The 24,533-nt window shown below is 46.3% G+C and overlaps 1 protein-coding gene across 1 annotated transcript in view; it reads right to left on the bottom strand.

Moving 5' to 3' along the window:
* The window catches only part of ADAMTS18 (ADAM metallopeptidase with thrombospondin type 1 motif 18), a 159,134-nt gene that overhangs the window by 37,450 nt on the left and 97,151 nt on the right, over positions 1 to 24,533 (bottom strand). Inside the window, exons 16-17 of the mRNA XM_053271592.1 lie at positions 23,567 to 23,811; positions 189 to 330 (exon numbers count right to left, since the gene is read on the bottom strand). Coding sequence (XP_053127567.1) covers positions 189 to 330; positions 23,567 to 23,811 — 387 coding nt within the window. The remainder of the gene's footprint in view (positions 1 to 188; positions 331 to 23,566; positions 23,812 to 24,533) is intronic.

Raw genomic sequence — 24,533 nt, 5'->3', positions numbered from 1 at the left:
GTGGCCAATCCAGCCACCCAGGGAGAGCGGGCTAAGTTAGGCTTGTGTGGAGAGCCTCATGGTCTGTAGCTGCCTACCTTGCAGCCCTACTAAAATGGGTTGCGGGGATTTTAAATGAATTGTCAAATGGTATTCCACACGAGTTGGACACGTTCTTGCAATCCAGGCTTTGGAAGCAGGTTACTCACCCCCACCACACGTGGCTGAGCAATCTGACTGCACCGTCACCCAAGAGTAGCTGTGCCGTTTGGTGAATACCTTGTTCTCATTGATCACTTGGGAGAAAGTGTACTGCCAGGCCACACCAGGGTTTTTGCCTTGTAACAGGATCTAGGCATTGCGGGGAGAAAAATACATTATCAAGGGAGATGAAAAACATTGCAAAACAATGCAATGCAATTTCAATATGACACAGAATCAACCTGATCTGCTCTGGTTGTGAATTATGGGATATGCAGCCCAAGATCCCTCGCCTGCTAACACAAACTCATTCATGTCCATGGAGGAAAGTTTCACTCAGTGGCATAGCTTCTATTGGACAAGGGAGGAGGAATATCTCTGGGCTGCTGGTGCCCAGGGGCCATCAGGGTGGCCCCTTACCTCCCCACACCCAGCCAGCAAAAAGAAAAAAAGAAATCAATTTGCAGTTTTGAAGTGGTACAGTTCAATCTAACACAAATAAAAACGGCTGCAAAAAAAAAAAAGGTCTCATTCCAACAGTGTATAGACATCATTAAATAATGATCTCATTTAAAATATGAAGCCTTAAGTCTCCCACAAGCAATATGATTCATTATTAAATAAATATGTTAAAAAATGGCCACTGGTTGGTTTGTTAACTGTTGTAGAAAATGCCAGTTCTCTGGTCACATACTCCACTGGTTTAACACTTAATGGTTGCTGAATTGTTACAAATGATTTTAAATATTAATAATTCTGATTTTCCACTGATATAGAATGAGACTTTGAATATGGCAGTCTTCACTAAAGGGGTATGATGCACAGTCTGGTGGTTCATCATCAATTATCTTTGGAAGAGACGGACAAGCCATGTTCCTTCTGACATGGTCATGCTCTGGGAGAGATGAACAACCCTCACGCTTTCCCAGCTAGCTTCCAGTGAGGGAGAGAAAGGAAGCACCCAGTTGGTGAACAAATGTTGTCATCACATGAAACTGATTGCCAGGAAATTTAGGACCAACAAATGGAAGTACTTCTTCACACAACATATCATCAACTTGAGGAATTCTCTGCCACAAGATGTGGTGACAGCCAACAACCTGGGTGGCTTTAAGAGGGGTTTGGGTGACTTCATGGAGGGGAGGTCTATCAACAGCTACTAGTCTGAGGGCTACAGGCCACCTCCAGCCTCAGAGACAGGATGCCTCTGAGTACCAGTTGCAGGGGAGTAATGGCAGGAGAGAGGGCATGTCCTCAACTCCTGCCTGTGGCTTCCAGTGGCATCTGGTGGGCCACTGTGTGAAACAGGATGCTGGACTAGATGGGCTTCCTTGGGCCTGATCCAGCAGGGCTGTCCTTATGTTCTTATGACACTGCTTAGTCAGGGGCTACCATCACCTTCCCTACACCTCTGGTCCCACACAGTCATCCTTCCATGAGTGTGGAGCATCCCCTTCCCGGAAATGAATGGTGAGCCTTGCACACTCTGAAGTGTCTGGAATCACTAGGCCTAAAATGAAATGATACACACTTCTAAGATAGATAGATAGATAGATAGATAGATAGATAGATAGATAGATAGATAGATAGAAACACTCCACAAGAAACTGGATAGAAGGAGCCCAGAGGCAAATTCTAACTAGGAGGAAGAGTTGCCAAATCCTAACTACGGGGAAGAGTTCGTCTGCAAATCTTCTTCCACACAATTGTTCCCATGCTTCCCAGGTGGAATCAAGCTGCAAAGGACATTGCACTGTAGGATGAAACAAAAGTAACTACAAGTGGAGCAGAACTGTAATGAACTCTCAGGCAGAGGCGTAACTATAGGGGGGGCAGGGGGGGCACGTGCCCCGGGCACCATCTTTTCTGGTCACATGGGGGGCACCGCCATGACAAAAAAATATTTTTAAATTTTTTTAAAAAAATTCTGTTAATACAAATGTTTCCTGCTCAGTGCAGCAGCGCTGCAGCAGTCAAGGGAGCGCATCGACGCCCCCTCCCCGACGAGCGGTCCCTTCCGCACTGCCCGCGCGCCCCCCATTGCTTTGCTGGCGCCTGGCGGCCAGTCAGTGGCCTGGATTGGCGGCGGCGGCGAGCACTTGTGAGGAAAAACCTAAGTATAATGTAGTATGTTGGGGGGCGGGGGCGCGCGGGGGGGGGGTGCCATTTCAGTGCTTGCCCCGGGTGCCATTTTCCCTAGTTACGCCTCTGCTCTCAGGAGAGCCAGTGCATTGAAGCACAGAGGAAGGGAAGTGCAGAGGAACTTCAGGTCAGCTCAGCAGAACCCATGGCAGAGGGATGCTTGCAGAGTAGCATGTAGTGCTCACGCCTTTGGAGAAGTAGTATCTCAAGAATTGTTTTAGATGAAGGACACTGATGAACTGCAATGGGTTCAGAGGAGGGCAGCCAAGATGGTGAGAGTCTTGAAACCACGTTCTAGGGAGAATCAGCCAAAGTTGCTGGGTATGTTTAGTCTGGAGAAGAGAAGATGAAGGGGAGATATAACTGTCTTCAAAAATTGGAAGGGCCGTTATGTTAACGAAGGAGTGGATGCATTCCATCTTGCTCCTGAGGGCAGGAGTAGAACCGATGAAGTTATAGGGAAGCAGATTTCAATGAGAGTAGGAAGAACTTCCTAACTATTAGGACTGTTTGACTGTGGAACAGTCTGCCTTATGCACTGTTGGGTTCTTCTTTGCTGGAGGTTTTCAAATAGAGGCTGGACGGGCATCTATCATGGATGCTGTAGCAGATTCCTGTGCTGAGCAGAGGGTTGGGCCTCCAAGGTTCCTGCTAAAATTCTATGCTTCTATTATTCTACAGCATACATTCAAAATATTTATGAATCCTAGTCAGCTTCAATAAGTCCATTCTCATGACCATGAGACAGGTAGGGAGGGTGAGTGGTGGGAAAGGCAGGGATGGACCTACCTTCCTCCCAGATAATCTCTGAACTCCTCTTTGGTGCACACCATATGCCAACACAATCTGTGCTGCTCAATGCTGCATGGAACTCTGGAGACCAAGACTCATTTTCTTGGCCTCCAGGAATCCCACAATACACCGCATGACAAGCATGGTGCATTGGGGAATCCCTTTGAAGTTGGGTGCTCTAGGCACCCGACTCTGTATATGCTTGGGCTGAGTGCAGTCCGAGCTTACTCACAACTCCAGGATAGAAGGCATGCTCCCATCCTTTAACGTGTGCTGTCTAGTTGGTGTCGACTCCTGGTGACCACAGAGCCCTGTGGTTTTCTTTTGGTTGCATACAAAGGGGGTTACTGTTGCCTCCTCCCGCGCAGTATGAGATGATGCCTTTCAGCATCTTCCTATACTGCTGCTGTCCAATATAGGCGTTCTCATAGTCTGGGAAACATACCAGCAGGGATTCAAAGTGGCAACCTCTGGCTTGCTAGGCAAGTCATTTCCCTGCTGTGCCATTAGGTGGCATTCTCTAACACAGGTAAAATCCTGGGTAAAAAACTCGGGCTACCAGGCAAAGCAGTGCCAGGATTGACCTGGATCCCAGCACTGCACACAAGAAGTCCCACCCAGGTAGTGCTGACCTAAGCTGGGTTGGGCTGATAGCCTCAAAGTCTAATTCAAACCCTGCATCTGCAACATTCATTTTATAGATAACAATTTGCTTTACCCCTCTTTCCTGTCTACAGCAGTGCATTTATTATAGTTGTGCTTGATGGAAATACTAGCTTCGCATATTACATTTAACTAAATTTTATTTTTTTTTGAGAAAGGAAAGATTTGGCTACAAAGAGCAGCCAAAATGTCCCACAAAACATCCTACATCGCCAGTGTGGTTAACCTTACACCTAACCATTTGATAAATCTTTAAAAGTTTGAAGTGTGAATTCTAATTGCATATAAAAAGTGGCCTCAAGGGGCATCAGAAAAATAGGATGGATTGCCAGTGTCAACCAGTATCACCTGGACTGAATCCACGAAGGGATATGTAGTCTCCCAACGAGAGCAAGGAAGGAGGAAGGGCAGTAAAGTTTTCTTTTTTAAAATCAAGGACATTCTATTAACATTTTTAAATGCAAACAATGGGATTTCAGCTATTCAGAAAATGTACACATTGTGTGTGTGTGTGTGTGTGTGTGTGTGTGTGTGTGTGTGTGTGTGTGTGAACGGGAGAAGAAATGAGCCATAGCTGGGTTTTTTTGGTGTTTTTTTTTTTAAAAAAACCACTTTAAAACAAATTTGCATGGACTCTAGTCCAATAATGTGGAACATATGAAAGAGCTGGGTAGCTCGCTATTTGCTTTTGTATAGAAAAATGTATATGCGGGGGGGGGGGCAGAGTGGAGAGAAGAAGGATGATATATTTTCCAGTCCTACTCGCCAGATTCTATTTCAGTCCATGAATTCTGGTAGTGATCCAAACCGGAAATATATGACCTCGTCCACCAATATACATCCATCCACCAAACTAATAGCTTGGCTTTCTCTTTTATTGCAAGGCCTGGGTTGAGAAACACCTAATATCAGGCAAATGTAAAATAATGTCAGAGATTTTATGGAAACCAGGGGTGTAATCAGCCTCTCTTTTGCACCCACCCACACAGAGTGCTATGTGCAATGTCTATGTGCGCTTCCAGACACACACACACACACGAAATTATAATATTCAATGATACACTGTAAATAATCAGTACAATTAGCATCCCACTACCATTCCTGCCTGTGGAACACACAAGCTGCTATTTGGTCCAGCATGTAAAAAGATCTGTAATGCCGCTCCCCGCACCCGCGCAGTGAGGCAGAGTGCAGGGTTGTGCCTCCGGCCACCGAAGCAGGCATGGTGGCCACCATCTTGGCCCCCTCCACATGGCCAGGGCCGGCCCATCAAGAGATGGGGTGGGGAGGTTTTGCCCGGCAGCCACCATCTTACTCAGTAGCCCCCTTCAGGGTTTTGGCGGCCCGGAGGACTGGAAATGACCCCCACTCGGGGGGGTGACTCACCAGCTCAGAGCTTTAGAGGGCCAGATCCAGCTTGGGTGTGGGGTGGGTCGGGCTGCTCCTCCCTCAGCAGGGTGAAACCTCGTGGTGAGAGGACATGGAGCCTGACTGAATCAGGATCTGGCCCTTCACCCTGGTGTGGGATGGCCCTCACTAGTAGGGGCCACCACACAGGAGGAGTACCCACACTCTGATTAGTTAGGTAGCTTGTTACAAGATGGTTATCCATTGTACATTAATAAATGGGCCCTTATTTACTCCAACTAAGCATGTCCTGTCTTCATTGGGGCCAGGGAGGGCAACCACTTGCTCACAATCAGAAGCTATCTCACTGCGTTCAATAAGCTGGTCTTCTGTTGGCAAGCATGACTTGTCCCCCTAGCTAAGCAGGGTCTGCCCTACTTGCATTTGAACGGGAGACCACATGTAAGCAGTGTGAGATATTCCCCTCCATCTGTTTCTATATGGAGCCACTTTGGGAAGAGGAGAAGCTTCCAAGTTCCCTCCCTGGCATCTCCAAGATAGGGCTGAGAGAAAATCTTGCCTGAAGCCTTAGAGAAGCTGCTGCCAAGTGGTGTGTGTATGGATATGGATATGTGTGTATGGTGTGTGTACACACACACACACACACACACACACACACACACACACACACACACACACTTATGACATGTAGCCCATACACCTTCCAAAATAAGGTAGCTTTTTTATATAAAGGGTCCCAAAAGCCACCTAATGGCGCAGCAGGGATTTAACTTGCCTAGGGAGCAAGAGGTTGCTGGTTCAAATCCCCACTGTTATGTTCCCTATATCGGGCAGCAGCAATATAGGAAGATGCTGAAAGGCATCATCTCATACTGTGAGGGAGATAGCAATGGCAAACCCCTCTTGTATTCTACCAAAGACAACCACAGGGCCCTGTGATTGCCAGGAGTCGACACCGACTCGATGGCACAACAATCCAAAAGCAAGGTAGTTGACTCTGCATACTGAGGAAATTCTGTAGGTATACAGTAGAAAAGCATGCATTCTCATCATCATCGACAGCAACAACCTTGAGAACTGGGTCTTTGAGCTTCCAGGAACTTACTGGAGGTGGCAGAGATAAGAAAATGCTAGAATAACACATTATCTGGAGAGAGAGAGAGAACTCTTGTTTTTTTCTGCTACCTTTTGAGGGAGGGGCATGGCACTGCTGCCCAATCTGCTGGACACTAAACCTCTAGATTTCTCCTCTGTTGTTTATGGGCAGTTTTCAATGCCTGGGGTGGGGTGGGATGGGGTGGAAGAGGTCTGGAAGGAACCAGAAGTCCCAAACGAGACTTATGACTCAATCGACCATTACATTACACTGAGAACAGCTGAGACAATGTATTGAAAATGGGATGAACACATCTAGATGTAATTCTCCACCTCTCCAACTTCTCTGCTCTAGTCTCTGCTCCCCTGGTTTTCCTATGAGTCTTCTCTCTGACCTTCTCTTCTCCCTTCATTCCTCAGTCCACCAAGTTCCACCCACTGCTGTCCTTTCCTGCCTGCTGCTCCCCATTCCAGACCCCTTGCACCTGCTTTTTGAAGACTTGAGCATGCTTCTTCTGTTGTCCCTCTGATCATCGGCTTCTACCTGCCCTATCTATTCTTAAGACCTGTAGAGTTCAGCCGCGACAGGCAGAGACACTTCTGCCTGCTGCATCATTCTGTGACCTGAGAGCAGCTCAGCCAATCACAATTAGAGGCCTGCCCACCACTGCAAAAAAAACTCCAGTGCATTACAGTACAGATGACAGATGAAGCACTGCATAGCTGCAAAATGAGAGCCTGGTCTTACTTTCCATTGCATCCAAAGTGCTGCATAATAGTTGTTTCCCATTATGAAGGGAGAGCTATTGCCAAGATGTCATTTTTCAAAGTGACAAGAACCTGCAGAACAAAACATTATCTCTTCCTACATCAGCATCAGTTAAAAAGCTTTTCCATAGCAATCCAATATCTAAGGTCAAGGTATACCACCATGTTATTAAAACTACAAATTTGGAAAGACCTCCAGCACTTCAGTCTACTTAACTGGACACATTCCAGAGACTTCCCAGCCAATTGGCGTTTGCTCCCAAATTTACAGCTGGCAAACAAGCTCCTTAAACATTTCCAGGTCTTCCAGAGAACTGTTTAATGTCTACCTTTAACACACCAACCACCTGACTTCAGACACAACACTCAGCAGCTTTGACCGCAGGGTGCAGAGTTATAAAATTTACAACTTCTTACATTTAAAAGCCACAGACTTGATGGCTAAGATCTGCCAGATCTGTTCGTAAGAACAAGACTTTTGTTTCGGGCATTTAAAAAAACCCCTTAAAACAATGGACAGATTGAACTCTTGAGTAAATAGCCATTTTCTTTCCCTGTTCATTTTCATTTCAAAGTTAAAACAATAAATATTCTTAACCAGCCGTGCATTTATTTTTATGTTTGGGGTTTTTGCTTCCTTGCCCATTACAGACGTGTAAATGGATATGTACATTAGTGGGTCAGTTTAGCAATTCCTTTTAAATATATGTCAACACTTGCGTTAAGCTATTGACTTCCTTTGAGGGTTTCTTTAGATAGTATTCATGCATCTGGCCATTAGTGCTAACTAGCAATTAATTACACTGAACATACATTGACTGATGGTTTCAGATTTGCTGTGCCAGCAAATGTGGAACGGGATGTAACATCTATTGTACCAGCATGAAGTCAAATAACATGGCTGTGTGGATATTTGCTCCACTGACTTATGACATTGGATCAAAACCAAAAGGTAAGCAAGGGTCTGGAGACACTAGACGAGAGAGCAGCAGCACCACCAATCACAGGATATGATACTGATGACTGTCAGCAAGTCCAGTCATGGGGAATCCAGATAAATGTACAAAATATGTAGTTTTCAAGGCTAAGAGCTGGAGCAAGTAAGACCACAAATAGGGGTGTGCACTGAACTGGCTGGTCCGGTTTCGTTAGAGTCTGAACTGGACCCAATCCAGACCAGGCCAGTTTGGTCTGGCACCCCCTCAAACCCCCTCCCCCAGTCTGGTCCAGGGATGTCTGAACTTTTTCTTCCCTTCAAAATTTTAAGGGTTTAAAAAAAAAAACAACAACCTTACCCCCTCTGAGGCAGTTGTCCGAGGTGGTAGTGGGGTCTGCGGAGGTTCCCCCCCCCCGCTGGCCTCCCTCCATTCAGAAATCTTCTTGTTTTAGGGCTTTCCCCTGGCGTGGTGGCCATTTTCCAAAATGGCCATTGCGCCAGGGGGAAGGGCAAAAATCGGCCGAACTATTTCTGTATTAAGGAAGACCTGCGGGGGGAGGGGGAACCTCTGCGGATCCTCCTCCACCACCACGGCCACCTCGGACAACTGCCCCAGAGGGGATAAGTTAAAAAAAAACTTTAAAAATGGGGGGGCACTTATGAACCGCCGGAGGGGGATGCAGTCCGGGTTCGGTGTTTGATGTCAAACCAGGTTTGACATCGAACACCGAAAACTTTGTGGTTAGGTATCCCTAACCACAAACTCAAGGATCAGAATGGTCCAAAAGTGATGATGTGGCACAAGTGAAGATCTCTGTTGAGAGACGGTGGGTGCAGGGTGGGAAGAATGATGGGGAACTTACTCCATTATTGGGGAGAGCCTGACCATCGTGCCGCATGCCCCATTCACCATCCCGACTTGCGGGGAATGACATTCTGGCTGAATCTGAGTTCACTGCTTCCGAGCCACTCACCAGTCCATTGACACTGCCAGTGAAAGCAAGGGCTCCTCTATGCCACCAACACATTGCACCATCACAGCAGCAACCTCCTCCTATTGAGAATGATAGGAATAGGTGTCAGCTGCAAGGATGCAATGCATCAGTTGCACAGAGAAGCCTTCACAATTGCTAGTAGCGACCAACACATTGGTGAGTAAGCAGCGAACTCAGATCCCTCTTGAATCCTCGGCTTGCAGCACAGAATATAAGCCAATGAATTTCCTATGGATCTCTTGCATCAAGCAAGGAGTTGGATTTAAAAGTCTCCTCCAACTCTATGAAGTCACTGCATTAAGCTGACCATTCGTTATCCTGTGCAAAAATGAACGTGACACAGAAAATTTAATAAGAAAAGAGAAGAGCTGGTCTTGTGGTAGCAAGCATGAATTGCCCCTTTGCTAAGCAGGGTCCACCCTGGTTCATATCTGAATGGGAGATGTTTGAATGTTTGAGCACTGTAAGACCTTCCCCTCAGGGGATGGAGATGCTCTAGGAAGACCATCTAGGTTCCAAGTTCCCTCCATGGCAGCATCTCCAAAATAGGGCTGAGAGAGACTCTTGCCTGCAACCTTGGAGAAGCTGCTGCCAGTCTGTGTAGACAATACACAGCTAGATGGACCAATAATCTGACTTGGTGTATAACACTTTCCTGTGTTCTGGTACATATGTTATGGCTTTGGAACATGCTCCCTGCTGAAATAAGAGCATCTCTTTTGTTTGTTTTCAGGAGGACCCTGTAGACATACCTATTTTCCCAGGTCCTTTCAACTGAAACCAATTTTTTAAATTTTAATATGTATTTATCTATTATGATTTTTATCTATTATGATTTTTATCTTTTTATGAATTTTAGATGTTCTTTATTTTACATTATGTTTTAATTCTGTACACCACCTAGAGATTTCTGTATTAGGCAGTATATAAATTCAACAAACAAACAATACATTATTCATTCTTTTTTCAATATTCAATTTCTTCAGTAAAATTTCACACACACACACACACACACACACACACAGAGAGCGAGAGAGAGCCAGGAACTAGAACTTGAGATGTTATAACTCAGGAAGACTAGCAGATGGTTCTGAGCCCTGAAGTTCTGATTCATTCTTGATGGCATAAGTTGTCTTGGTCCTTATTAAGAACATATTAGGCCAGCCTGGTATTCCTCTCCAACTAACTTTCTGGGCTTGCAGAGTCTCAGAGTTTGAAGCAGGCTGTTTGTAGCCAAGGCAGTTTGTTATCATATATCAGGGACCACTCTGATAGCATCAGATCCACTGATATCCTAGATACTCTCTTATTCATCTGGATGGCTTTAAGGGGGGCTTAGACACATTCATGGAGGACAGGTCTATCTATCTCTATTAGTTGGTGTCTATGGGCCACCTCCAGCCTCAGAAGCACGATGCCTCTGAATACCAGTTGCAAAAGCGAGGGCATGCCCTCACCTCTTGCCTGTGGGCCTCTTGGAGGCATCTTCTGGGCCACTGTTTGAAATGGGATGCTGGACTGGATGGGCCTTGGGCCTGATCCATTAGGGCTTTTTAATGTTCTTATGATCTAGAGCAGGAATTCTCTAGAAGCAGGAGTTGTGTCCCCAGATGTTATCGGACTTCAACTCCCATAATCCCCAGCCCCAGTGGTCTTTGGTCGGGGATTATGGGAGCTGAAGTCCAATACCTTCTGGGGACCCAATGTTGAGAATTCCTGCTCTAGAGCAGACTGTCTCCCATGTTAATTCTTTCCTGACACAGAGTACCCCTGTGGTTTTGTGCAAGCTTAGATATGGCAAGCCATGGTATAGTGGAAGCCTGGACATTGTTCTAGAGATGCTTGAGGAATAGGCTTTTTCCAGCCACCACTGGAATTCTCTTGCCAGGAAATCACATTTATGTTCAGAGGCCAGGGGGATATTTTTTAAGCCGGGGTGTGTGTGTGTATTTATTGAGAAGGCCTTTTCAGTGGTAGCACCCCATTTATGGTATAGCCTCCCCAGTGATATTTGCCTGGCTTCATCATTTTGGTCTTCACCTGGTGTCTAAAAGAACTTTTTGTTCACTCAGGCCTTTTAAATTTTGATCTGATTTTAAAATTAATGTCTTTTAAACTGTTTTGTATTGTATTTTATATTTTTCTCCCCCCTCCTTTTGTTTTTTGGTCTGTTATGATTTAACGTGTTGTGTACTCATCTCATGATTTAATGTTGCGTTGTAAGCCACCCAGAGAACAATTTGTTATGGGGAGAGTTTAAAAGTTTGTTATATTTATTTGTGGTTGTGGTGCTTGTTACCATACCAGAAAGGCCCTTCACAATGTGGGACATGATCTGAGAAGCTACCAAAAAATGTAGGTTCAGAAGCTATGGGGGATGATGGTGAAAAGGAAGAGTCACTTCCATTTGAACATATGGAAAGATTTCTTCAACTCCAAGACAGGCTTACACGCCTTCCTAGACAGCACTTTAAATCCAATCTTTAAAGTGACATGAAAAACGGGAAGTTCACACAACCCCACTTAAAGCCCAGACAAGAAAAGGTATCCTTGAAAGGTCCTTCTATGATCTCATTCCTTCAGCTGGTTTCTATTTGTCATTGTATTTCTCACTCTCTCTTCTTCTGTAAACGTCATGTGCTAAACACACTAGTTTAAGGGATACAGCCCATCTAATCTTTTTCACTTAAGCAGAACCCTTTTATCCCTTACATTGAATTTACATCTGCATCTCATAAGCGTGGCTTTGCTCTGTCCAACACACACTCTCTTTAGGGGGAAATCAGAGCTAATTTATCATCTAGTAGCCAATAATAAAAGAAAGGCTTTAGGACTGCACCCTGGCTCTCACCCAGTGGCTGCTGAATTATCAGCAAAGTCCTTTCACCTGGTTTCCTTCCTCTCTTTTTTTTCCCTTGTTGGAACGGAGGAAATAATTTATTGGTTTTAATTAGACATCTTTTCCTGCTTTGAAGATAGGTTCCCTTTTTGCTTCTTGTGAATGACTGCCACTTTGTTAAGTGTCCTATCCATCTGTTAAACATTGCAGTGGAGATAAACACATCTTATTTCATGGGATTCTCATAATTTCCTTGTTCCATCGTAGGCAATTTTGTTCAAGGTTTTGATCTTCCCATTAATTATGTGTCAAGTCATAATCTTAAAATCTCTTCCAATTTCTTTCACACATCGTGGCAACATTTCAAAAGACAGAAAGGGGAGATTTTGTTACCAATTCAGTGGCTTATATACCATACAGTTGAAGGAAGAGGCCCCCGCAGAGCAATGTTTTCCTCAAAACCACTCCATCCCTGCTTGCAAGCATGCAGAGCCTCTATGGCTCCTCTTGATTGCATCATCACTGCAGCAACACAACTCCCATTATTCCCAATGGGTAAGCATAGCATCATCATGGAGATGATGCTATGCTTTAGAGGCTCTGAGGCGATTCTCATGATTGCCATGAGTGGGTGGGGAGGGCACAGGGGAAAGGCTGCTTTTAACTTTACTTCCCTCAAGATGACCAAGTAGTCCATCCTTGGTGCACCTCCTACACGCCCACACATTCTGCACTCCACTAAGGGGCGCAGAGGGATCTCAGGCCAGAACTCTCCTCCTCCTCAAGAGGAGAGCTGGTCTTGTGGTAGCAAGCACAACTTGTCCCCTTAGCTAAGCAGGGTCTGCCCTGGTTGCATATGAACGGGAGACTAGAAGTGTGAGCACTGCAAGATAATTCCCTCAGGGGATGGAGCCACTCTGGGAAGAGCAGAAGATTCCAAGTTCCCTCCCTGGCAGCATCTCCAAGAAAGGGCTGAGAGAGATTCCTGCCTGCAACCTTGGAGAAGCTGCTGCCAGTCTGCGAAAACAGTACTGAGCTAGATGGACCAATGGTCTGACTCAATATATGGCAGCTTCCTATGTTCCTAACTTGTTGTTCTGGCCACCTGCATCCCACAATGCAATGCACCATGTGTGTGTTGCATTGAGGAAGTCCACCAGCAGATGGGTGCGCATCTCTGTCTTTCAATACCCGGAAGCCACGTTACCTGGAACACACGATACCCGGTAGCCATGTTAAAGGTGCGAGAGCACCCTTAGCCTCGGCTAACAGCTGGATTTGTTAAGAGGGTTAGGCAGGTGGAGGGATCTGTGAGGATTCTGCCACTTCTCACAACCAGCGTAACCCAAGCTGGACTGCCCCAGGCTGGGTTAGACTGACTGTGACAGCCTCTCTGCATGCTTGCAGCCAGGGATAGGGCGGTTTTGAGAAGAATGCTGCTGTGCAGGGACATCATGCTTCAAAGGACAGTAGACTGGGTATTGTTATTTATTATTCATAGATTGCCTAGCAGAAAGCAAGTTCCCATGCTAAGGATCACAAGCTGAGGCTCAAAGTTCAAGCTGTATGGTTAACAGAAGTCTGTGATTCTTCCCTCCTTGTTTTTTCATTCTAATAAACCCAAAGCAGTGGGGCAGGCTGTATCTGGGGGGCGAAGGGCACATGGGGGGTGCTGCTTAATCCTTTCCCCACCTGTCATTTTTCAGCAAAAAATTGCTCTCATCAAGCTTTTATTTCAGCCACAGGGGGAAACAATATGGTATTTCCAGGTCATGATTTATGTCGTACCATAGATGTGTTTTTATAGTGTAACAAGGAAAATCTAGATTCTTGCCTTGAAGAACTTCCAAACTAAAATTCTACATTGGGGAGATAACAGAGGGAGGGGAAAGAGATGGAAAGCCAGGGTGAAGAGGGGAAGAATATGCATTTAGTTCAGTTAGTAGGTCCTTAGACTTCATTTCAGGGGTGAGGGATGGGGATAAGGGCTTGTGCCCAGGATTTGAGAAGGTGGGTTAAGCAACCTCTCCCAGTCTGCTGCCCTCCTGTTTTGATGCAGCCTCTCTCAGACTGCTTTGGATGTAGAGAAAGAGTGCGGAGGGAAGAAATATAGGGCCCGTGAGATAATATTGATGAGATAGTAATATATACAGAGATCCAATATTATTATATCATATGTGTATTATTATGTATGCTTTAAATTTTGGTCTATGACCGTAAACAGACATGACTGACTGACTGAAGCCCGTTCTCACCTTTGTAGGAGAGGGAGAGAGGGGAGGAAGTTCAAAAAGCTCACCTGCAGAAGATGATTGCCTCTGGGTGCGAAGATAATTTGCCCAGATGTGCAGCTGCCTCCTCAGGCAGCAGGGGGGTGGGATGCATCGCCCTGCCCCCATAACTCCCATAATGCACCACATGGGTTCACAGTGCATTCTGGGGATTCCCCTGACCCCAGCTGGGAGTCCTGCAGTCTGCCAGCCCCAGCAGACAATCAAAAAATGGGGCTACGGGAACGCTAGCTCCCTCAACCCCATTTAAGAGGGTGGCTAGCTTGGCGGTTTGCTGCCGAGGCGCTGCTGGGATCGGATGTGATCCCATCGGTTCTCACACAAGGGCAAAACCAGGCTAGGCCAGTTGCTTTCCTCCTGCTAAATATAAGAGAATCACCACATTTAGAAGATATCTTTTTGCTCAGTTAGCAGGGGCTATGCTTGAGATGGAAATCTGGACAGCATTACACATGGCTGAGGTTGGCACCATGTACCCATTCACCACAGTCTAAGGTTGGAGCAAGAGAGGGAGGACTGAGGAAGGAATCCCAGTCTTCTTTCAATGTCTTAAGGAAGGAAAAATCATGCCATCAAGTCAGTGTCAACTCCTGGTAACCACAGAGCCCTGTGGTTGCCTTTGGTGGAATATAGGAGGGATTTACCATTGCCTCCTCCCACATAATATGAGATTATGCCTTTCAGCACCTTCCTATATTGCTGCTGCCTGATATAGGAGTTTCCCATATTCTGGGAAACACACCAGAAGGGATTCGAACTAATAACCTCTTGCTCCCTAGGCAAGTCACTTCCCCACTGAGCCATTAGGTGGCTCATCTTTCAATGTCTTAGCCCTGTTGAAAAGATGTAGGAGGCATACATCTATCTGAGCAGCTGCAGTGTGAGAACTGGCAGTCTTTGAGCTGCAAAATGCCTCGTTGTGCACCAAAGTTGATGCTTCAATTTCCTACTTCAAGATTGAACTTCTAGAAATCCCAGCAAGAACGCTGAACCTTGAAGAATGACAATGCTGGCAACTCACACCAAACATTTTACTAGGACCGGCAAAAACAGAGACAGTAATTTTCTAGGAACAAGTATCAGAACACAGGACTGTCCTTAGCAAATACAGATGACTTGAACATATGCAGTTAATTCCTCCTGGTTAGAAAGCCACATACACCCCGCCCAATTCTTTGAACAATTCTACACACTGAAACCAGATGATGACCTAAAATTACCTTTGCCAGAATCTCAAGAAAATATTGTCGTGTTAAGAACTTACCTGAATTACAAATTAAACTGAAAATATCTTCTGCAATCTCTACCTACGATGACACAGCTATATTACCAAAAGGTAAAGTGTGCCATCGAGTTGCTGTCAACTCCTGGAGAGACCACAGAACCCTGTTGTTTTCTTTGGTAGAATACAGGAGGGATGTACCATTACCATCTCCCGTGCAGTATGAGATGCCTTTCAGCATCTTTCTATATCGCTGCTGCCCTATATAGGTGTTTCCCCTAGTCTGGGAAACATACCGGCAGGGATTCAAACCGGCAACCTCTGGCTTGCTACTCAAGTCATTTCCCCACTGCGCCAAAACCATATGCTAAAAGCTGCTATTAATTTGTGATGAGTGACAATCACTGGATTATCATATAGCAACAATTCCCACCCCTCACCCCTAGCCAATCTGCCTGATTTGAAGAGCGGCTGTTTCTGTTACTGTATATCAGTTTTCACTGACTTCTGTAAACTTGACAGGCAGTGAAGCTATTCACATGCACAGCAGAAACTGGGCTAAGGGAGCCCAGTCCAGTTTCGGCTGCGCATGAGAACCACTGGGATCTGCGTGGTGGTGAGTCCTCTAAAATAGCCCGCCACTTAATTCAGGCTTTGGGCTTCACCGGGTTGAATGCTCGTGTGTCAGCCACAGCTGCTTGCCTGCACGAGACACAGACGGCCCACAGGAGAGCTGCCGCTTGTCTGCGTGGGTGATCTGCTCACCCAGGGATCACCTGCGGGGAGGGTTGGGAAAACCCACTCTCCCCGCAGACCTCGAGGAAGCTTTCCTCACTGATCGTGAGAAGCGCTTCAGCAAGTTATAAAAATTTGGGCTTCTGCAGCACAGTCAGGAAGCTCCAAGCAAAAGGGTTTCCCATTTTTACTACCTAGGCTGGCTTTTCAGGTATCTGCAGACTCATTTGCTTGTCTAAGAGCAAAGTGCTTCCGTGTTCAAAGTGCACACACTCCTGTATCAGGGGCTATCATGGCCCTCAAGCATCAGCCAGAACTCAGTTCCTGAGGGGGAAGAGCCATGAAATCCTCCAGTACCAACACCAGTTACCAAAGTGTAGGCCCCAGTAGCGAGGGTGAATTGGGCAATTAGGAGCCCCAGGAAGTCGAAGATGGACCTCCAGAGATAGTCTCACTGCAGCCTGACCCACCTAAGGGGGCTGGACCCAGACATAGCAGGAACCCTTTGCCCTTCAGTGCCAGCTCATTGATGCAGGGAATGCATCAGATGAGAGGTGGCAGAGAGATGACTCCAGTCTGGGAACTGTCCCTTTAACTGTCCCACACTTGGCAACAGGAGAATAGCCTGGGGCAGGTAGTCAGGGCTAAGACTGGGATTCTTGCTCCCTTGGAGCTCTCCAAGGTCCTGAAGCTTCACTTCAGGAGACCTCATGGGAGACCAGACCAGGGCAAGACATTTTCTGCTTGCTGTCCCTGGTGCTCCTGTCTCTATTTTTGGTGGATGCCTTATAAAAAAGTTGTTAGGATGTTGCTAGAGTTGCTCTTTGCCACACACTGGCTTGGAATCACAGTATACAACCACCTCCCTTCCTCTGATCCTGTTCATAAGCTGTAGAAGTGGCCTCAGAAGTGCTAGTGAGGGGGTTAATTTTCACCCTATTCCTCTACCAGCTGGCAGGGAGAGGGGTACCAGGAGACTCAAAGTGAGGAGTCAAATCACTCCCATCTCTCTAGACCTCCTCATCCCTGGCCATCCAAACCCTAAATAAAGCCCTGCAATCAGGGCAATCCCAACCATCCTTTCTTGACTCTGCCCTCTCCAATGTAGCTGCCTGCATCCTCCCTCCTTTAGTTGTTGCCTGTCTCACCAGCTGTTGAGGCCCTGACTTCTCCTCTTACCCACCAGGGGGCAACCTGTTGGGCCATGCTGACCCATCCATGGTCTGTGGGTTCCTGGGTGTCCTGGCTCTCCCTGGCAACTGTGTAGGGTCCCAGCTGACTTTGCCTGTACCCAGCGGCTGTATTGACTCCATTTTCTTGGCAAACCAACTGGGTGAGTATTTGGGTCTGCCCATGGCCAGCAGGAAAGCCCAACACTCTTCTTCAGGGTTCAGTTCCTTCCCCTGGCCTCTGGCTGTTAAATCTCAGGGCCAGGGAGAGAAGCATCTTGGCTGTAGTGCACGTGCATATAAATACATACATATGAACCCATGCAGAACAGTCTGCCATTCCACAGCCTCCAGCTGCTTTGATACACTTTGAACTGCTGGTAACACACTGCAGAACTTCCTAAGCTCTAACTCAAAGAACACACACCCGCTTGGCTTTAAGATCCGTGCAAAACAGTCTGTTCCAAAGTAAATGAACACAGCAGTTGGCAGATGGGACCTTCCATATATAGATACTTGCCTATAAAGCAGAAGGTACAACTTCAAGATGTCATGGAAAGAAGATATTACTTGGCACCACTGGATTTGTGAGAAGCGATAAAACAGAGTAGGGGTGTGCATGAATGGTTCATGCTAAACCAATTCACCTCTAAACAGGGCCAGTTTGATTGTGGACAGAACCAGGGGAGGTTCGGTCAGTAATCAAACCAAGCAAGGCCCAGTTTGGGCAAAATGGTTTGACACGATAAGGAGGCCAGGCGGGGGCAGTGAGCAAGAGAGTAAACTGCTTACCTGGCTGGCGCAACTGTTGGCACCTCCACTTGCTGCCACTCGCCCTCCTGACAGACCCAAGCAGCATGCCCCCCCACCTTTTCCCAAGCCACCACCAAGCCGGTGGCTTGGTAAAAGATGAGGGAGCGTGCGGCTTGGGACCACCGGGAGGGTGAGCTGTGATGAGTGGCAGTGCTGGTAGTCACACCAGCCAGGTAAGCAGCTTACTTACTCACCACCCCCACCCGGCTGCCCCTTTCCCCAGAAAAGGCCGCCACCCCCTGTACTTGTAAAGTACAGAATCCTCACCAGATTTACATGTATATCCCCCAAACCGGTTTGGCCCTGTTCGATGGTCGTACCAGACACAACCCAGTTTGGGCATACCTGGAACCAGACTGGGCCTGGTTGGTTCGAATTCAAACTGGATTCGAACCAAACCAGCCAAACCAGTTCTGTGCACACCCCTAATAGAGCAAATGCTTTGTCGGCAGAAGAGGTTCAATTGCCGGTGTTTCCAGTTATCTCAGGTTCTTGGGCAGCAAGACTGAGAAATATCCCTGCCTTGGTCATAGATTTTGCTAGAAGGACCAACAGTGTGACAGCTTCATATGCTCCAATAATATAGACCACAGTGTGACAATAAATGACATTCCTAGGATCTCATTTTAAATGTATCTCTTGATACCTGTTTCTGCACCACTAAAACAATGTCACTTTGCACTCCAGACTTGAAGTATGTTTGGGTTCAGGAGACAATCGCTCTCTGTCCCAAAATGCAAAGTTTAATGAGAACTCTTTATCATCATCTGGGTTTCTCTTATCTTCTGCACTGTATTGCATTAGAATATAAGCTGGATGGTGTGAGTTACTTGAGAATTCAAAAGGATTGTACTTGACAAATCTAATGTCACAGATATTTCTGTTCACAAGAACCTATCTTGAAGGCCTCTAAACATTCACATGAGTAAAAGCCATCACGGATCAGTTGTCACTGTTTACTGTGGGTTTTTAAAAATCATTTCACTAGGGTATCAAAACTGAACTGAACTGAATCCCCCTCTTGGTAAAATTCATGATGGAACAGATGGCTCCAGATGATTGGATTCTGTAAAATATGGAGATTCTTTACATTCTGTATGGTTGTACAAACTAGGTCTGTGTGCAACTGATGTGATCAGGATTGAGACTGACCTGATCCCAGTCATTATTGAATAATGTATGAGATTGATGCATCAGGGTGGGTGGGGGGGCATACCTTTAGTGAAGATCCAGTTTCTTTGAAGAAATCAGTTGCCTGTGGCATTTAAAATTGCAACTTTTCCTTGCCAGGAATTGCCCTAAGATGCACCATGAAAGGAAGCATCCTTTTCCTGGTGCATGACTGGGGGGAAATATGGCTGTGCCCTGTAACTACAGAGTATAACATTTTTGCCAGTAATGCACAAGGAAAAGGATGAAACATATTGTTGCTTCCTTTCCTGGTGCATTATTGGGAGAGACCAGGCAAGGAAAGGCAGTGATTCTATACATTTCTTCTGCAGGCAGCTACTTTTTTCCAAGAAATCAAATGGTCACTAAAGGTCAGCCAACCCCCAACCAATACAATTCGATACAGAAAGTATACGATGCAGCATTGTATTGAACGGTTTGCTAATTTGGGAAAGAAATTTTCATTGGAATGGTGAAAAATCTTTCAATAAGCCTTGCATCATCTTGGACCTGATTATCCTGCTGAAGTGATGCACAGCCCTAGTATACACATTATTTAAATGCATACTTCATAGCAGCTGTGTGTGTAGAAAATACATGAAAACACTTGGGGGGAAATGTCTTGGACGCTGATGGGAAAACAGTCTGGAGATTTTTTTTTTAGCAGAATAGAGCACAGAGGAAATCAAAGAAAACTATATGAAGTTCAGAAGGAGTGGAAACAGAGAGATCCAGTCACCTGAAGGTGGATACCAAGTTGGGATCCAGTGTGCCTAATACACACACACACACACACTCAAAAGTTCAGGTGTATGACATTATTGCTAGGGTGGATTTACATAAACATTCCATATTCCTCAGTTTCTTGTTTCCACCACAGTTTAAATATGTATTCACTTAAAGTCGCTTTTAATCTCTCTTAATTCCCTCTGGGTTTTTAAATCTGCAATTAAGCCTTGCTAATACCTCTGCTGGAATCCTTAGACTGTTTTTATTGAATTTTTCCCCCCAGGTCTCTTATTTCTTTTTTGTTTTTAACTGACTGTTAAGCCTGTATAAGAGTCTGCTCAGCTGGGAGGTCAGTCACGGAAGATGTGCTTCCCTGAAATATAGTCACTACTACTAACCTCATCAATGTGCCATGATGGGGGAGGGACAATCGGTGTTTACCGGGTCTGTTCACAGGATGAAGCCCAGGTCAGGAGAACTGGTTGCAAGCATGAATTGCCCCCAATTACTAAGCAGGGTCCACTCTAGCTTTCATTTGAATAGGAGACTATGGGGCTATTCTGACAATCAGCCAAAACTGGGATAAGAAAGCCAAGCCTGGTCTCAGTCAGAACCACCAGGAGCCACATGGCTACTGGCAGCAAGCCCACCTCTGAAGCCAGCCTTTAAAATGAGGTTTTTAAAATAATCATCTGCAGGATGGGAGACAGGAGGGCTCCCAGGCAGTGTCGGGGGACTCTCCATAATGGACCGCACACTCGTGCTGTGCATTATGGACGTTCTGGGGGCCTCCCAGCCCCCAAACCTCCCACCCACCCAGCAATCATCTGGGTGGGTGATCCACCTGCCCAGCAAAGCGATGGAGATCATTTGCAGGAGAGGTAAGCTTTGTGAGGCTTCCTCCCCTGAGCATTCAAGCCCTCTCACACAGATCATGAAAAAGGGCTCTACATGTGTGAGCAATGTAAGGTATTCCCCTTAGGAGATGGAGCCATTCTGGGAAGAGCACAAGCCTGCTTGCATGCAGAAGGTTCCAAGATCCCTCCCTGGCATCTCCACATAGGGCTGAGAGAGACTCCTGCCTGCAACCTTGGAGAAGCCGCTGCCAGTCTGTGTAGACCATACTGAGCTAGATGGACCAAGGGTCTGACTCAGTATATGGCAGCTTCCTATGTTCCTGGGCCTGCTCAGTTTCTCCATGCACTGAATGTGTGTCCTGGAACATATGCAAATCCTTTGCAAAGACAGCTGTCCCATTTAGTTGGGCAGGGTTAAAAATAGCTGAAAAGTAAATTGGAAAATGTTCCCTGGAGGCATAAATGCTGAAAACCACTGATTTAGGTGAAGCTGGTGTCCCTCCTTACTAAGGCAGTGACTGAAGTCCCTGCAGACCTCCTTGTATGTAACTGACAGCACAGTTTCCTCCTCAATTTTTTATAACCTCCACTCCAACCACTTGCAGCTGGAGGCAAGATGGTTAAAATAAGCCAAATGTAATCTATAAAGGATGCAGCCACCTAATGGCACAGTGGGGAAATAACTTGTCTAGGGAGCAAGAGGTTGCCGGTTCGAATCCCCACTGGTATGTTTCCCAACTATATGGGGCAGCAGCGATATAGGGGGCAGCAGCGATATAGGAAGATGCTGAAAGGCATCATCTCATACTGCGCGGGAGATGGCAATAGTAAACCCCTCCTGTACTCTACCAAAGAAAACCACAGGGCTCTGTGGTCGCCAGGAGTCGACACCGACTCAATGGCACAACTTTACCCTTAAGCTTTAAAGGACCCACAAATAAGATTGTGCGGGGGCGGGGGGATCCTATAAATTAAAATGATACTGACAAGTTCCATCATTGGAAAACAGGGCAAACAAATCTTCAGGGAGTTTCAGACAAGATTCAGGGCTGGGCTTTTGCAGAACTCCAGATTAGAGAACTTCATATATGAGGAATCATCACCAAGAATGGATGCCTACCTGCCAGAGGTGGCCAGTGAGGGCGGTGCTGGGGGCGGCGGTGCAAAAGGTACTTTTAAAAAACCATTACCAGCAATACCGTGAGCACCTGCGAGCCACCAGGAGCAACAGCGCCTCATCTGGGATCCCAAGTGGCAGCTGCTCCGGCTATGGCATTCACCTGTCCTCTGAACATGCATGGCGGCCATTTGCATGTTCAGCATGGTGTTGCTGACAACACAAAAGGCCACCGCGCATGTGCAGAATGCCGTATCCAGGGCAGCCGCCACATGGGATCCCAGATGAGGCGCTGTTGCTCCTGGCGGCTTGGTATTGCCGGTAATGACATTTTAAAGGTCTCTCTCACCACCCCTCCAGAGGCACACTCACTGGTCCCATCTGCTATGGACAGACTTGACATATGGGTGTTTTGTTGGCATCAATCCTTTCCCTAACCGAGGCAACTTGATATGCACTTGCTGGTTCAGGCAGCAGAGCTGCATGTATTACAGGTCGAGTATCCCTTATCTAGATATCCAAAATCCAGAATGCTCCAAAAACCAGACAGAACGCCGTAAAAAAAAAAAAAACAACCCATACACCACAGCCCATTTTTAAAATGTTGTCTAGCCACCTTCCTCAGGGTCAGGGCCTCCCTCAGGGCTGGGCCAGGCCATCCCGCCGCCTCCTCACTGCCGCCATTGTTTTCTCACCCGCAGCCGCCTCCTCCACTCGCCTCCTCACTGCTGCCATTGTTTTTCCCGCTGGAACTCTTGCCCGCTCTCTTGAGAGTTCCGCTTCACCGTACTGTTTATGGACGATTCCAAAATCCAGAAAAGTCCAAAATCTGGAACACTGCTGGTCCCAAGCAGTCCAGACAAGCGATACCCGACCTGTATTGTAACACTAGCTCTGCCTTTTAAAGCCTGCTTGATATAGATGACACCTTTTGGCAAAATGTGAGGCAATTTAGAAATGTCATTGAGCCTTTGTAAAATGGTATGGTCTGTCATTGGGCTGAAAGGGGTAGGAACAGTGTCCACTTTAGACCTCAGTTGTGGGGGGTGTTGTAGAAGAGCAAGGAGGATTTCTAGGCATCTCAACTTCCATCTCTCCCACTGAATCATGGTCCAATCCTTGCTTGCGGTTTTCTACCCAGGAGATCCATTCATCCTTGGATGCTTCCCTTATCTCATCCTCAGCCCTTGTCCTCACTCTAAAGACCTGGTCACAGTCCCCACAGGTCTCATGAGGGATCAGGTCCAGACCCAAAATGAAACTATCCCCTTGTATGAGTTCCTCAGCTACCCAATTCCACCCCAGTGCTTCCCTGCCTATCTCTGGGGCCAAAGTGACTGTTCTTTCCTCAGCCGCACACACTCCTCACCAGGGTCACATCAGCCTTTCCATGCTCAGCCATCAGCCAGTGGTCAGCCAGCAACAACTCTTTTCTCCAATATGTCTTCCAGTTTGCTTGGGCACATTTGCTCCCAATCGCAGGTAGGCAGATGTGCCATAGACACATCATAATTTGTTGTGTTTTTTTACCTCAAGCATGATTATGCCAACAATTCCAAACATGACCACAACTCACTGTTCTTCTCCACACCCTTTAATGTGTCCCAGAGAAACACCACCCCACAGCTCTCACTAGGAATTCTATCACAGACATCAGGGGTGGAATGAAGAGAAGGAAGCTTACTTCAAAAACAAGGGTCTCGTTAGTTGGCCCAGCAGCGAAGAGTCTCTCGGGATAGTTAAAAGAGCGCTGATAATCAAACATGGTCCCAGCAAAGTAGAATTTTCCTGGCCAGTCAATTGTCCAGTCTTTTGTTAGGTAATATTTCTTGTTCAAGTTGCGCACAGCAAGGTAGCTACTGGACATTTGCAATTCCTGGATTTCAATGCTGCGCGCTCCTGCTGGAATGGTAACAACTGGGTAATAATCTAAAAGGACAAGAGAGATAACATTTCATTCCAACTGTAAGCTAAATACCCTCTTTTATTCAAACCAGAGAACCATAGCATTTTCTCTGTTTTAACATGAAGAATATTCCACCATGCCACCTGGCTGAATCAGAGGAGAACTTCATACAATAAGGCCCATTCCATTGGCTCGGCAGGGAAAAACTGCAGTTTGGCTCCTCCCCTTCCAGAACTACCTTGATCCCAGGGCCAGTGCCAGACTAGTTTGTGCCCTAGGCAAGGCTAAAGACTTTCACCCCCCGCAAAAAATCCCAACTTCAATTATCAAAACAGATGTTTTGTAGAAAAAGTGAAAAGCACAAAACTTGAAACTGCTAAATTTATTTTAAATTGCAAGAAGAGGTAATACATCCATTTTTGGTTATCTTTCTCAAATACAAAAGAAAATATTTTGGCACACAAATCATTTTGAACTAGAAGGCCGCTCAGTAGAGCGCATACCTCTGCCAAGGGCAACACAACCCTCAACACCACATCAAAATCTCACTTTGTGTGCCTTTTCCTTTGCAAATTTTGCAAGTTTTGCCACCAATTAAATCAGATCAAGTGCTGATGCCTGTTCATGTTCCATTGATATTGTTGCCAAGCCAACTAGTCCCTTTTGCGACATTGTTCAGCGCATGTAAGTTTTTATATGTTTGAGCTTTGAGAAACTACGTTCACCACTTGCCACTGATACTGGA

Source organism: Hemicordylus capensis, chromosome 9 (genome assembly GCF_027244095.1).
Source record: "Hemicordylus capensis ecotype Gifberg chromosome 9, rHemCap1.1.pri, whole genome shotgun sequence".
NCBI classification, from domain to species: Eukaryota; Metazoa; Chordata; class Lepidosauria; order Squamata; family Cordylidae; genus Hemicordylus; species Hemicordylus capensis.
Note: the sequence above shows the minus strand (reverse complement) of the source record. Positions and strands in the feature narration are given on the sequence as shown.